The sequence below is a fragment of the Balaenoptera physalus genome (assembly GCF_965194825.1).
Source record: "Balaenoptera physalus genome assembly, chromosome: 7".
In the NCBI taxonomy this organism is placed as follows: domain Eukaryota; kingdom Metazoa; phylum Chordata; class Mammalia; order Artiodactyla; family Balaenopteridae; genus Balaenoptera; species Balaenoptera physalus.
Window position 1 is genome coordinate 82,710,346 of NC_138886.1, and position 16,561 is coordinate 82,726,906.

At 38.2% G+C, this 16,561-nt stretch overlaps 1 protein-coding gene across 9 annotated transcripts in view; it reads right to left on the reverse strand.

Annotated features, from left to right (window-relative positions):
- Positions 1-16,228, reverse strand: part of KIF27 (kinesin family member 27) — a 95,433-nt gene extending 79,205 nt beyond the window's left edge. For 3 of the 9 annotated variants that reach the window (XM_082469586.1, XM_082469589.1, XM_082469590.1), the window contains exons 1-3: positions 16,034-16,228; positions 8,949-9,333; positions 2,826-3,053 (exon numbers count right to left, since the gene is read on the reverse strand). In XM_082469586.1, coding sequence (XP_082325712.1) covers positions 2,826-3,053; positions 8,949-9,246 — 526 coding nt within the window. In that variant the 5' untranslated portion in view covers positions 9,247-9,333; positions 16,034-16,228. Of the gene's footprint in view, positions 1-2,825; positions 3,054-8,948; positions 9,334-15,534; positions 15,679-16,033 lie in introns of all 9 variants that reach the window. The other 6 variants (XM_082469588.1, XM_082469583.1, XM_082469584.1 and 3 more) reach the window with 5 other exon arrangements.
- Positions 16,229-16,561: the final 333 nt, after the last annotated feature.

Genomic DNA, 16,561 nt, shown 5'->3' on the forward strand with positions numbered 1-16,561 from the left:
AAGAGTCTGCCTGCCAACGCAGGGGACACGGGTTCGAGCCCGGGAAGACCCCACATGCCGCGGAGCAACTAAGCCCGTGCGCCACACCTACTGAGCCCATGTGCCACAACTACTGAAGCCTGCACGCCTAGAGCCCGTTCTCTGCAACAAGAGAAGCCACTGCAATGAGAAGCCCGTGCACCGCAATGAAGAGTAGCCCCCGCTTGTCGCAACTAGAGAAAGCCAGCACACAGCAACGAAGACCCAACACAGCCAAAGATAAATAAATAAATAGATAAATTTATAAAAAAAAAAAAAAAAAAAGAGTGCAAGGCAATTCAAAAAGGGCAAAAAAGTTTCTATTTTAACGGCAGAATAGAACCCAAAATAACCTAAGCTTACTACATGTGTTATTTGTTTATATCCAAAAATATTTCAAAAAGGAGTAGGTGGATTTGGGATTTGAATCACAGCAGTAAACCTCCCAAGTCTGTGCTTGAATTACAGCACCAAGCTTCCTCTTTAATCAGATCTTGTCATGTCACTGTTTCTTTAAAAAATATTCATTTTTCTTGCATTGTTTCCATCATGACACCTTTTTTAACAGCCCAGTTCATTTAAAGTTCTAATGTACCTGTACTACAACAGGGAGTGCTAAACTATCAGTGATTATAAAATACAACAATTTAACCATAAAGCACAGTATAACTTTTCTAAAAGTTTTCTAATGTTAGGCTATAGCTTAGCACTATCTATCGTCCTCAAACCCAGCTGAAAATCACCTGGGAGCTTTATAAAAGGGAAAGTACCAACACCCACGCCCCATCTTTAACTAATTCATCAGAATCTGTGAAAAGTGGGGCCCAGAAATCAGTATTTCTTAAAAAGCTTCCAAGGTGATGCTAATCATGCAGCATCCAGGTTGGATACCAACTACCACCTGATACAGAGAAACTCAATAAATATGTCAAACAAATGCATTTTGGTTGTGACTGGGACATTTTATAAGATACGTGGTAATTTGTCTTAAGACTGTTACATCCTACCAAAATTTTTGCAGGATTGCTATCAGGTGTGGAGTATTTCCATCACTAAGTTTATGAGGCGTGATAGTGTATACTTCCGTACTGTCTATTTTACAATAAACATGTATTTTTTTTGTAACTTTTAATAAAAGATAAAAACATTCAATAATTACATTTTACAGAAGCTCAAAACATCAGTCTGGATTTCGTCCAGAAAAGATAAACTATACAAAATTATCTAATAAGGTCACAAAGTGCTATGTATGCTTTCTTTCTAAAAAACAAAACAATAACCAATTTCTTCAAACATCCAGCAGTGCCAGAGCTGCCAGGACAGGGCCTACAGAGGCGAGCTTTACTGCCCCCTGCAGGCTGCTGCTGAAGGAGCGAGCCATCTTATTTTCCTAACTGCCAGGAAATTCCCCCAGGGAATCACTCCCTTGCCAGGATCCTTTATCTCCAGGAGGGAGGAAGGTTCCACTAAATGTGTTTTTTAGGAGAAGAAGACATCTAAGAACAGTCATTGTTATTAATAATCATGAAAATCTGGAAACAACCAAAATGTCCAACAATGGACTATTAGTCAAATCGATTATTATAATATATTCAGAAGACAAAATTGCATGACCACATGAAGTCATAAATTTGAAAAATATTTAATGACATGAAAATTCTTACAATATAAATATTAAGTGAAAAAATAAGATGCAATACAATATGTGCGGTTGTGAGTGTATATTTTTTTTAATAAGATGTGTATAGAAAAAGAAATCTGGAAGGAAAGACACCAAAATTGGAAGTTGCTATTTCTGAGTTCTGAGATTAAAGATGATCTTTAACTTTCTTCCTTATACTTTACTATGTTTTCAAAATGTTCTATGTTGAACATATTACCTTTTAAGTCAGAAAATCAGAAAGTGTTATTCTTTAAAATACTTGTATTTTTTTTTTCCTCGCCCAAAAATACTTGTATTTTGACCTTCCCATTCTAACATTCTCTCATTTCCAAACAAATAGATATTTAATGAGATTAGCAGGTTGACAGCACAGAATGTCAGACCTTGAGAAGCACAACAAAGGACGAGTAAATGTCAATATGAAGGAGCAAACACATAAACTCTAAATTAAAAAATTTTAAAAAAAGAGGAAGCAATAGGAGTGCTGGGACAAAAATCAGAAAGGAAGAAAGGAGAGTTCTTGGATCAACTTGGATGAACACCAAAACACCAAAGGGAGAAGCCATCCCCAAACTCAGGGTAACTCTGGGAGAAAAAAAAGTACAAAAATTAATTTAGCCTATGTCACACTTTCTTAAGATCAGCCCAGGGGCGGGGGAGGTGGCAATTATAGGAAATAATTACAGGTGATCCTTGAACAACACGGGTTTGAACCGTGCAGGTCCACTTACATGTGGAATTTTTTCAATAGTAAATACTACAGTACTATGCAATCTGAGGTTAGTTGAATCTGCTGAGGCAGTACTGTGGATACAGAAGGACGACTGTAAATTATACTTGGGTTTCTGACTGCGCAGAGGGTCGGCACCCCTAATCGCCACCCTCCCCGCCACATTGTTCAAGGGTCATCTGTATTTGGAATTACACCTTAATAACTTCATCTTACCAACCACCCTGAACTTCTACTTTTCACCTGGGTGCGTTAACTGCTACTGGTAATCAATAAGCTATTCAATTTAAAAGCAAAAACAAATGCATTTTGTTTCTATGTCTGTTTTTAAAGAATCCTTGGAAAATATCCAGAAACTGAATTAAATCATATTCATTTGCTAATGAAGACTATCAATTAAGTAGGCTACTTTACCTGTGTTTCCCTTTTCATCTTCTCGGATGTGAAGATCCTTCATAGATGTCTCCAATTCTAGAAGATCTCTTAGGTCTTCTTTGTATACTTCTATATAAGACACTTTTATCTTAGAGTCAATGCTAATATTTTCAGAGATGTTTTGAAATATTTCTTGGATGGCACGAGGAATGATACCTTTTTGACCCTCCACAACTGAAGCTGAAAATTTAGAGAAAGAAAGCACATCTGAAATTTAAGGTATAAGAAAAGCTACAATCAATAAATTTATTTTCTCAAATTTCTATTATAAATTTTTAAAATAGAAAAATAGAACATTTTTTTCTATAAAGTTCATAAGTGAAAGTTTTCACATGCATGCTCTTACTCAAACTTCATTCATGCATTCATTCAATATTTATATAGTACCTACTATGTGCCAGGCAGTATTCTAGGACCCTGGGAACCATCAGTGAACAAAACAAGGAAAAGATCCCTGCCCTTAAGGATCTGTACTAGGAGAGACTGACAACAGCAAAAAAGAATAAGTGAATTATATAGTATATTAAAAGGCATTAAGTATGCCTGGAGAAAAAAATAGGGCAAGGTAAGGGGGACTGGAGTGTAAGTGTATTTGATGGGAGGTGCTTGTAACTTTAAATAGGAAAGTCATGATGGGTGGGCATCACGGAGAAGCTGACATTTGAGCAGAAACTTGAAAGAGGTGGCAGAGGAGCCGTGTAGGTATCTGAATGTCCCAGAACAGCAAGTGCAAAGGTGCTAAAATGGTGTGATCCATAAACAAGGAGGCCATTGTAGCTGGAGCAGAGGGAGCAAGGGGAGAGTGGCAGGGCATGAGGTCAGAGAGGTGACAGAAACAAGACCATGTAGGTCCTTGGAGACCACGATAGACTTTAGGTCTTATTCTGGGTGAGATGAGAGCCACTGGAGCAGAGCAGTAACTTGGGATTTAAATGAGACCACTTTGTCTGCTGCGTTTTGCCTCAATCATAGAAGGGTAGGGGCAGAAGTGGGGAGACCACTTAGGAGACCAGTGAACTAATCCAGGAGTCTAGAGGGTTCGGGGGAGAGGTGGACATGACGGTGGCATAAGGTTGGCAGCAGAGAAAGGTGAGAAGTGACCAGATTCTGGATTTATGTTGAAGGGAGAGCCATTAAGATTCCCTGACAGATTGGATATAGAATGTGACAGAAAGTGATGAGTCAAGGATGACTCCAAGATTTTGTCTTGAGCCAGTGGAGTTGCCATCAACTGATATAGGGAAGAGTGTGTGTTGAGTTGGTTTAAGGGGAAAATGGCAGAAGTTCATTTTTTGACCTATTAAGTTTGAGGTATCTATTAGGGATACAATTGGGAAGGTTGATAGGCAGTTGGATATATGAGACTAGAGTACAAGACAGTCGTCTGGACTGGAGGTAAAAAACTGGAAGCTATATATAGATGGTATTTAATGTCATAGGGCTGGATGAGACCAAGGGGAAAAGCTGAGAGTCAGAAGAGAAGAATACCAAAGATTGAGCCCTGGGCACTTCATCATTTGTTGGTTCACTTATCAGGAACCAGCAAGAGAGCATGAGGAGTGACCAGTTAAGTAGGAGGAAACCAAGAATGTGGTGGCCTGGAAACCAAGTGGAGAGCATGCATCAAATTTGCTGAAAGGCCGGTTTGATGAGAATTGACCACTAAATTTAGTAAAGTGAAGGTCATTTGTGATATCCTGACAATTGCAGTGTCAGTGGTAGTGGAGGTGAAAGTCTGAACGGAGTGAGTGTAAGAAAGACCGAGAGGAGAACTGACACCACGAGTCACAGATAATACCTTCAAGGTTCTGCTACAAAGAGGAGCAGAGAGAAGTGGGGTGGTGGATGACAGCGAGAGTGGGTAAAACAGAGGGGAAGTGAGAAATGTAACTATTATTTTAAGATACAATAAAGACTGATTTACCCAGCATTCTCTCAATTATTAACACTAAAATACTATTAAAAATCACATCATTGTAATTAATGAAAAACTGTATTCACAATGTAATTGTGAACATCAATGTAATTAATGAAAAACTGTTATGACTGTTTATGATTATTCACTGTTTAAAATGTCATGTGAGCAATGATTTTTAAATTTGATAATGCCCCATTTCCTCAAGGTGAGCAAATTGGTCCTCTAGAATACTATGACAATGTTAACCAGCACAGCTTTTTTGGAGAAACATTAGTATCAGTAGTATCAAAAGTTGAAACGTGATCACCCTTTGACTCAGATATAGTCTTAAAGAAATACATGTACACATACCCAAAGGTGTTGTATAAGGATCAGTAAAAATTTCTTGTAATTGATAAAAAATTCCAAACACTAATAAATCCATTAGTAGGAGAATGGTTAACAATGGTATACCATGCACCTATTGTTAAACAGATGTCTAAGATCCATAAAGTTAAAAGAAGCAACTGCAGAGCAAATTCATTTGCATAAAAGAAAACATACATATCTATGCAAAGAATATTTTTGAAAAAATTCACAAAAAATGGTGGTTACCTCTGGGGAGTTAGAACAGGGAGAGAAAAGAAAGGAAAACTTTTACTTTTATCTTATGGTTGTAATATCTGAATTTTTACCTTTAGAAATAAATATATATAGTCTAAAAATAAAAGTTTTAAATATAAATAACTTAAAAATAAACTAAATATACTGTATAGAATTGGAAGCAGCATAAAAAAAAGCTTACAATCAAATGACATGACAATGAAAAAAACTAAATGATATTTATATAATAGTTTAAGGCAAAAATAAAAGATTTAATAAGAAAATATTTATTGAAAACCCCAGGAATGCAATAGGCATAAGTGGCACCAGTGAAGTTCAAAATAGGTACAGGTAGTACCTAAAAGATCTAAAATATCTCTCTTTAGATCATTTATTATGGTCTGGGGAGAATCCCAATCATTGGAATGCAACTCATTTATGTTAGCAAGAACCCTTTTAAAAAAATTATTTGTGTCATATTTCTTCACATTTAGCCAAAAAGCATGTTTTGAGATTTCTGGGATGGAAAGGTACAGGTAGTTTGAGGGTAAACATGCATAAGAAAGGGACAGGGGAGCAAGCCAGGGTCTAATGGCAGCAAAGGACGTATGCAGAAGAGAGGTACAGAAAGACCAGTTCTGCCCAAGCCAAGACCTCAATCCAGGAATGAGGGAGGGAACATCTCTACACCTCTTCTCCTGCATCACTGCCTCTTCTCCTCCATCACTTCCGCAACGCAGAACACAGATTAACACAATAACATGAATGAATAGAAATGCATACAAGAGACTCAGATATTTGTACACCAATGTTCACAGCAGCATTAGTCACAATAGCCTAAAGGGGAATACAATTCAAGTGTCCATCAACAGATGAATGGATAAACAAAAGATGACTTATACATACAACGGAAAATCATTCAGTCATAAAAAGGAATGAAGTTCCAATACATGCTACAACATGTAGGATATCCTTAGATACATTATGCTAAGTACAGAAGCCAGACATAGGAGGACAAATACTGTATGATTCCACTTCTATGAAATATCTAGAAGAGGCAAACTTACAGTCAAAGAAAGTAAATTCGAGGTTACCAGGGGATGGTGGGGGGAGGACAGTTATTGCTTAATGGGTACAAAGCTTCTATTTGGGGAGATGAAAAATTTTGGAAAGAGCAGTGATGGTTACAAAACACTGTGAATATACTTAATGTCATAAAACTGTACTCTTAAAAATGGTTAAAATGGTAAATTTTGTTTTACATTTATTTTTTTAACCACAATTTTTAAAATAGTAAAAAAAATGTACAAGATAAAATTTAGAATAAGTAAAAGAATAAATTGGACTTAAAGTTAAATAAGTTTCTGTAGGCCAATTTAGAAACCTGCCCACCATTTTTAGCATTGTTTCATGGAAAATATATTCCAAGCTACAAAAAGGTGGCTTACAAATGAACCTTAAAAACAACTTGCTTCCAAGTTGAAGATTACCAATGTTCAGATTTTTGGCAACAAACATCCTGAAAATCTGAACTTTACTAACTTGGACCGCCTTTGATTGCCATCATGTAGCAAATATGGGAAGCTGCAGGTTTTTCCAGTACAAGAGAAAGTGAAAATTCCTTTTGGAGAGCTTCCAGGAACTAGCCAATAGTACTATCTATAAACTCCAGCATATATTGAATATATGCATTCTAGATTAGCCAGAATATGAGGCTGATCAGAAATAGCTCATTCATTTCCCACTTCAACAGATAACAAAGCACAGTAACTCAAAAGACTTAAAAAAAAAAAAAGCTGAATTACAAATAATATTTACAAATAAAGCTTCAAAATGTATTCTGGTAACCTAAAGATCACATTTTCACTGTCACTCTTATATTCCTGAAAGACTATTTCAGAGAGAAAAACTGTAAAGTTTTATACTTTAATAGTCATCATTTAGCTCTTATACACTATTTAAAGAGAATCCAAATGAAAGTTTTTAGAGAAGATTACGCCTGGTAAAAGTTGGTAAATCCAAGGTTCTGAAAAGCAGGGAAATGAATAGTAGTTTAAATAAGCATCATATTGAAAAATAAGAGATTTTCATCTACCACAGTGCCTAGCATGGTACTCTAGCCACTGCAAAAGCTCAATAAATTATTTATTGGAGAAAAAAACTACATTATTTGCATGGTCAATAATCAAACAGCAGATGACTGACCCAGAATTGGTGTCTTACAGATAGCCTGGGAAATCAAAAATGCTATTTTCACAAATACACCAAGAAATGTAACTTCAAACAACAAAGTGCAATTCTTCACTTATCAGATAGTGAAAAAAATTTTTTGGATTTATGATTTCCAGTAACTGGCAAGGATATGAGCAAATAAATGGCTTTCACATATTGGTGGCAGGATATAAACTGGTACACCCTTTTGGATAATTTGTTAGTATCTATCCACATTTTAAACGTGCATACCCATTACTCAACAAATCTACTTCTAGGAATCTATTCTACAGAAATACTAACAAATGGATGCAAAGTTAAATGTATAAAGATATGTACACTGTAACTTTTTATAACAGTAAAAATCAAAACCAACCACTAATCCTGTCCATTAATACTGGAATGGATGAACTATGATCCATTCAAACTATGGAACATTATATGTACAGCCCAAAAAAATGAGGTGAAATTCTATGACCCAAATGGAAAGAAATGAAATGATATTTTATATCGTTAAATGCAAAAAGAAAGTTACAGAATCACAGGTATGAAATACCTCATCAAACAAATAAACTAACAACAAAAAAAACAAAAAACTACATGTGTGAGTACTTGTAATATACCTAGAAAAATGTCTAGAGGACTCTGAATGTATACATCAAACTGTTATTTCCTGGGAATGAGAGGAGCTTTCATTTGTATAATTAGATTTCTTAAGCATCACTTGCAATTCTTTTTACAATGAACATTAATTTTTTTTAAACTAGCAGAAAAAAACATCAAAAACTCTTCCTAATGGTGATCTATTTCTTTTGGTATGAAGTATTTTAGAGCAGCTAAAATATTTTAGGACAATAGATAACTTTAATAACCTTTTCCCTTAAGGAATTAAAATTGTATTCATGGCCTCTTAAAAAAAAAACAATATAGCTGTAAGTATGTGACCAAGCTGTGAAAATTGTTAAGGGAGTAGAACTTATAAGTTCTCATCACAAGAAGAAAAATGTAACTGAGGTGACTGATGTTAACTGAACTTACTGTGGTAATCATTTTGCAATATATAGATATATCAAACTATTATGCTATATACTTTGGACTAATACAAGTTACATGTCAATTATATCTCAAAACTGGGGAAAAACAGCAAAGGGCTGAATACTGAACATTGTCTTAAACGTCTTTCCTCAAGCAAATATAATCATAAATTGTTTAATGAAACTTCAATATTTAAAACAAATCTTTCAAAGATGATGATCTTATGAACACATCTGTTATCCTATTGATTATTTCATTCAGTTAATATGCTGAGCACCTACTATGTGTCAGGCACTGTCGTATTTCAGCTTCTTTCTACTGTCTCAAATAAAAGTCAAAGAGTATGAGAATCTTACCAACATGGCCTCCTCCAATGGTGTATGTCTTCCCAGATCCAGTCTGTCCATAGGCAAAAACGGTTGCGTTATAGCCCTCAATGAGTGACAACACTAGTGGCTTTATACAGGTATTATAAACTTCATCTTGAGTGGAATTTTTGCCAAAAACAAAATCAAAAGTAAAGACTCTATCTTTCCCAATGATAACTTGTTGGGTGTTTGGAATAACTCTCACACAAGCTTGATGATTATGAAGAACTTCTTTGCACAGCAGAGGTCTAATTCTTACAGCAACTTTTACTGGTATTTCTTCCATGGCAGCTTAGATTTTACTAAATAGATTTTCTACTTAATATTCAGTATCTAGTGTGAGAAACATCCATTTTACGTAAGATCTGGACCCCTGTGTATCAAAATAAAAACAAAATTTAGTTATTGACTTCTCTATCCTAATAAACTAAGCAACTTCTAAAGCAAAGTCAATTAAAGCAGGTTTTGTTCTAATATAAGATAGCTACAAAGAGTAAATCTGTCTTGAAAAAGTATACCTATAATTTATAGATGAAATGATATGATGTCTGGATTTGCTGCAAAATAATCTAGGGGATGGGAGCCTTGAGTTGGTAAATGATGAAGCAAAGTGATAAGTGCATGGGATTCCATTATGCTATTCTTTCTATAGTGGTAATATGTTTCCCAGATCATTAATCTAAATATTGAATAATTGGGGAATTAGAAACATAAGGCAAGGACTTCCCTGGTGGCGCAGTGGTTAAGAATCCGCCTGCCAATGCAGGGGACACGGGTTTGAGCCCTGGTCTGGGAAGACTCCACGTGCCACGGAGCAACCAAGCCTGTGCACCACAACTATTGAGCCCATGTGTCACAACTACTGAAGCTCATGTGCCTAGAGCCCGTGCTCTGCAACAAGAGAAGCCACCACAATGAGAAGCCTGCGCACCGCAACGAAGAGTAGCCCCCGCTCTCAGCAACTATAGAAAGCCCATGCAGCAACGAAGACCCAACTCAGCCATAAATAAATAAATAAATTAAAAGAAACATAAGGCAATGAAATAATTGGGTAATTGTACACATACACAAGTAGTACAAAGCAAACCCTTAGATTTTTACAGCCATGTACTGAAAAATAACATCTCCTCTTTGTCGCAAATGTTAGAAATCAATCCATGAAAATAGTTTTAAGGATTTCTATAAGTCAATGTAAATTTAAAACTAAATTTTCTATTCAAAAATAACCAAAACTAACAGAAAAACTGCTGTTCCACTCCTAAATTACATGGTACTTATTTCTGAAGATCTCTGGTGGAATTAATACATTAAAAATTATATTGGGGGACTTCCCTGGTGTCCAGTGGTTAAGAATCCGCCTTCTGGGCTTCCCTGGTGGCACAGTGGTTAAGAATCCACCTGCCAATGCAGAGGACACGGGTTCGAGCCCTGGTCCATGAAGATCCCACATGCCGTGGAGTAACTAAGCCCATGCGCCACAACTACTGAGCCTGTGAGCCTAGAGCCCGTGCTCTGAAACACGAGAAGCCACTGCAATGAGAAGCCCGCGCACGGCAACAAAGAGTAGCCCCCACTCACCATAACTAGAGAAAGCCTGCGTGCAGCAACAAAGACCCAGCACAGCCAAAAATAAATAAATAAAATAAATTATTTTTAAAAACAAACAAAAAAGAATCCGCCTTCCAATGCAGGGGATGTGGGTTAGATCCCTGGTCAGGGAATTAAGATCCCACACACCACGGGCAACTAAGCCCGTGCACCACAACTACACAGCCCATGCACTCTAGAGCCTGCGCGTCACAACTACTGAACCTGTGCGTCCCAATGAACAATGTCATGTGCCACAACTAAGAACCAATGCCGCCAAAAGTAAAATAAATAAATATTTTTTTAAAATTGCAGGGACAATGTTTTAAAAAAATTAAATTGGTAGCTATACTACAATGAACAACCTGAAAAATAAATTAAGAAAACAATTCCATTTACAATAGCATTACAAAGAATCAAATAAATTTAGGAATAAATTTAACAAAAGATGTGTAAAACTTACACTCTGAAAACTACAAAATATTGTTGAAGGTAAAGAAGATTTAAATAAATGGAAATACATATGTTCATGGATTGGAAGACTTAACATATTAAAATGGCAATATTCCCCAAATTGATCTAAAGAGTCAACAGAATGCCTATCAAAATCCCAGCTGACTTCTTTGTAGAAACTGACAAGCTGATCCTAAAATTCATATGGAAATTCAAGGGACATAGAATAGCCAATACAATAATGAAAAAGAACAAAGTTAGAGGACATACTTCCCCAATTTTAAAACCAGGCAACAGTAAACAAGACAGTGCAGTACTGGCATACAACAGACTTAAAAGATCAATGGAAAAGAACTGAGAATACAGAAATAAATCCTCAAATTTATAGGCAACTGATTTTCAACAACAGTGTCAACACAATTCAATGGGGTAAAGATAGTCTTTTCAACAAGTGGTCATAGGACAACTGGATATCCACATGCATAAGAATGAAGTTGGACTTCTACCTCACATCGTATACAAAAGTTAATTCAGAATGGTTCATAGGACTTCCCTGGTGGCGCAGTGGTTAAGAATCCGCCTGCCAATGCAGGGGACACGGGTTTGATCCCTGGTCTGGGAAGATCCCATATGCTGCAGAGCAACTAAGCCCGTGCACCACAACTACTGAGCCTGCAAGCCACAACTACAGAGCCCGTGCACTGCAACTACCGAAGCCCACATGCTCTAGGGCCCGCATGCCACAACTACTGAGCCTGAGTGCTGCAACTACTGAAGCCTACTCGCCTAGAACCCGTGCTCCAAAACAAGAGAAGCCACCACAATGAGAAGCCTTCTCACTGCAACGAAGAGTAGCCCCCGCTTGCCGCAACTAGAGAAAGCCCGCGCACAGCAATGAAGACCCAATGCAGCCAAAAAATAAATAAAACTTAAAAAAAAAAGATACTCAAAAATGTTTAAAAAAACAAAACAGAAAAAAATGGTTCATAGACCTAAACGTAAGAGTTGAAACTATAAAAGTCTTAAAAGAAAACACAGGGGTAACTCTTTGTAATCTTGTATTTGGCAATGGTTTCTCATTTATGACACCAAAAGCAAAAGCAATAGCAATGAGCAGTAAAAGGAAAAGTAGATAAAATGAACTTAATCAAATTTAAAAGTTTTGTGCCTCAAAGGATACCACCAAGAAAGTGAAAAGACTAGTGCTGTGAATAGCAGCACTATTCACAATAGCCAAGACATGGAAACAACCTAAATGTCCATCGACAGATGAACAGATAAAGAAGATGTGGTACATATACACAATGGAATACTGCTCAGCCATAAAAAAGAATGAAATAAGGCCATTTGCAGCAACATGGATGGACCTACAGATTATCATACTAAGTAAGTCACACAGAGAAAAACAAATACCATATGATATCACTTATATGTGGAATCTAAAATATGACACAAATGAACTTATCTATGAAACAGAAACAGACTCAGAGACATAGAGAACAGACCTGTGATTGCCAAGGTGGAGGGAGGGTGGGGGAGGGACAGAGTGGGAGTGTGGGGTTAGCAGATGCAAACTATTATGTATAGGATGGATAAACAACAAGGTATTATCATATAGCACAGGGAACTATATTTAATATCCTGTGATAAACCATAATGGAAAAGAATATAAAAAAGAATGTGTGTGTGTGTGTGTGTGTGTGTGTGTGTGTGTGTATATATATATATATATATAAATAACTGAATCACTTTGCTGTAGAGCAGAAATTAACACAACATTGTAAATCAACTATACGCCAATAAAATTTTTTTAAAAAGAAATACAATATTGTAACATAAAAAAAAGAAAGTGAAGAGTATTCACTGAATAGGACAAAATATTTGCAAGTCATATATCTAATAAGGATTTGTATCCAGAATATACAAAGAACTATTACAACTAAATAGTAAAAAGACAACCAAATTTAAAAGTGGGCAAAGGTGGGCTTCCCTCCTGGCGCAGTGGTTAAGAATCCGCCTACCAATGCAGGGGACACGGGTTTGAGCCCTGGTCCGGGAAGATCCTGTATGCCGCAGAGTAACTAAGCCCGTGCGCCACAACTACTGAGCCCGTGTGCCACAACTACTGAGCCTGTGCTCTAGAGCCCGTGCTCCACAACAAGAGAAGCCACCGCAATGAGAAGCCCACGCACCACAACGAAGACCCAATGCAGCCAAAAATAAATAAATAAAATAAATAAACTAAAAAAAAAAAAAGTGGGCAAATGATCGGAAAAGACAGTTCTTCAAAGATGATATAAAAATGATCAATAAGCAAATGCAAAGACGCTCAACATCATTAGCTATGGGGGAAATGCAATCAAAACCACAATGAGATACCACTTCACTCCCACTAACACAACTATAATAAAAAAGACAGATCATAATAAGTGTTGGCAAGAAAGTAGAGAATATGGAAACCTGATGGGAATGTAAAATGATGCAGCCACTTTGGAACAGTCTGGCAGTTCCTCAAAAAGTTAAACACAGAGTTATCATTTGACCCAGCAACTGCGCTCTTAGGTATATACCCTAAAGAAATGAAAATATATGTTCACATAAAAACTTGTACATGAATGCTCACAGTTTTGGTAGCATTACGCTTACACCATATAAAAGTTTTTTGAAAAGTGACAAGTAATCTACATCTAAATGCAGATGAAAAATAATCAGTTTAGGATGGGACTGGGCTCTTTGGAGAAGAGTCGTGAACACTATCATTAAGTAACCTAGCAGACTAATGGACTAAAATAACATTTTCAGCACTACATGCAATGGAATGTTAATTAAGACATATCTAATACTCACTAGCCTTTTAAAAAAACTCTGCAGCAATACTGTGCATTTATAATTTTGTGAGTGGACAGTCTGAAAAAGATCACAATAACAGAAAAACATTTACATCACTCTACTAAGAGTCCAAAGAGAGTAAAAAAATATCAGCTCCCTTGTGCTGTAAAATCCCAAAACAGAGTCAACAAACTATCTTTAATGGCCAAAGAGATGCACCTAACCTTGGCAGTTTTAATCATTCTAGTGAAATTCTGCACTGAAAAAATAAATATTCATAAATACGATAAATCTTTTCCTGGATAATAAAGGACTGTACAATCATTTGGTACTGCAAACTTTTCCAAAGAAACTACAGGGATGTAGTATGACTTGATTCTTCCAAATGTCTCTGAACACCAATATTAGGAGTTTTTATCATACAAATTAGTTTATTTTTTTATATATAAATTTTATTTATTTATTTGTTTTTGGCTGCATTGGGTCTTTGTTGCTGCACGTGGGCTTTCTCTAGTTGCAGCGAGCGGGAGCTACTCTTTGTTGCAGTACACGGGCTTCTCATCGCAGTGGCTTCTCTTGTTGTGGAGCACCGGCTCTAGGCATGTGGGCTTCAGTAGTTGTGGCACACAGGCTCAGCAGTTGCAGCTCACGGGCTCTAGAGTGCAGGCTCAATAGTTGTGACGCAAGGGCTTAGTTGATCTGCAGGCATGTGGGATCTTCCCGGACCAGGGCTCGAGCCCGTGTCCCCTGCATTGGCAGGCAGATTCCTAACCACTGCGCCATCAGGGAAGCCCCTATTTCTTTTTTTTTATACCATCACATTAAAACAAAAGTCATGGTCTATGTTAAGCTAAACCTAACTACTTCCAATGAAATTGTTAATAAAAGGTGCCAAGTGTAATTGAGATGTTTTCACTTTCTTGTTTTTTTTTTTAATAGGAATATCTATAAACAATCTGGCTACAAAGGCAATAGAAATTCACCTACTCTAATCACTAAAAAACCGATAAGGGCCCATAAACATATAGCTTGCAAAAAATTAATATACAAGAATTTACGTTTAGGGAGTTCTCTGGCGGTCCAGTGGTTAGGACTCTGGGTTTTCACTGCTGTGGGCGGGGATTCAACCCCTGGTGGGGGAACTAAGATCCCACAAGCCCTGCGGCACGGCCAAAAAATAAATAAAAAGTAAATTTAAAAAATTTTAAAAAGAATTTACATGTCTTTTAAAAAATCCATAGCACTTATACTTCTTCAGGTTCTGATCAATTACAGCCATCAGAAGCGTACGTATTAATCTCACCAATCAATGTAAAGAAAGGTGAAATCCGACTGGCTGGCATACTCAACGGAGTTCTTAAATCTGAGCAAAGGAAGGAGAAATATTTGATCACTGATGCCATGTCGTTGATCAGAAAAGTGTCTCCAAATACCGTTGCCACCCCGTGCCCTTGGCTTTTCAGAAGTAGTGACTGCCTAAAAATTGTAGTTTGTAAGTAATATTTTCGTAAGAAACTTTCTGGCAAATGGACAGTGAATCTCATAAGGATCTCAGAAAAGGCCCCAAATGCATAAAGAACAGATGGAGAAGACAGGAAGCGAACAGGGGAAACAACAAAGATTTTTAAAGTTGGAGTGGGCGAAGTTTTATTTTTAAAGTGTTTCAAAGAAAGAATCTGGGCACCCTTTCTTTCTCAATTATCACCTGCTCTAAGGGAGGGGTCTTTCAGACTTCCGCAGAGCTTAGAATGCACCGAAGTTTCAACATCCGCAATGGAAAAAGGAGGCCTGTGACAAAACGAAACCCCCAAGGAAGGTGGGCCTTTCCACCCCTCTTCAGATACGGCAGCTGGAAGCATGAAAACAAGAAATACACAGGATCCGATTCCGTGAGGCTCGGTCCGGGGTTCCCGGGGTTCCCGCGCGTCCGTCTTCCCCAAGCCCTTCTACCTCAAGGGGCACCCAACTTCCCCGGCCGCTCGCCTGGGAGTCCCAGCATAGGCCCAGGCCCCTCGGGGGCACTGCTCCGCCTTGCGGGCGCCCCAACCGCCCTCCCCGCCAGCCGAGCCGCGGCGGCTCCCAATCCCCCGGCCGGCCCCCTCTCCTCCCAACGGCCGGCCGGGGACACCAGCTCAGAGAGCAGGCCAGCGCCGCACCAGGCCCGACCCCGCCAGCCCGGCCCGGCCCGCCTGCCACTCACTGACCGGTTCGAGAAACCCCAGTCTCCCGCGGCTAGCGCAGCGCAGTACTCTTCGCCTTCACTTCGCACCGCCGCGCCGCCGCTACCGCCGCAGCCCGCGCCTTTTGTTGTCGTGGGTTCTCCCGGCAACCAGCAAAATCCGCGCTAACGCGCCTCCGCCCCTCAGGGCGACCGGAAGCTCCCCAGACCCCGCCCATGCCCGCCAAGCCCCGCCTATGCCCCCCGCCCCGTCAGGGAGGAGCCTAGAGCCGGCCACCTGGAGGCCCCGCCTCCCATATTAGCGCCAAAGTAAATACTACCCAGGGACCCCTCGCATAGTGCTGAGCCAGAGAACTCTCCAGGAGTTTGTAAGATGAATATGAGAAAGATTCACATTGCTTTCAATATTTTAGCTACCAATTCCGTTTATTTTTATTGAAGTTAAGTTCGCATAACATAACATGAACCGTTTTAAAGTGTACAATTCAATGGCGTTTTAGGCATTCACAATGTTATGCAACCATCACCTCCGTCTTTTTCCAAAACATTTTCA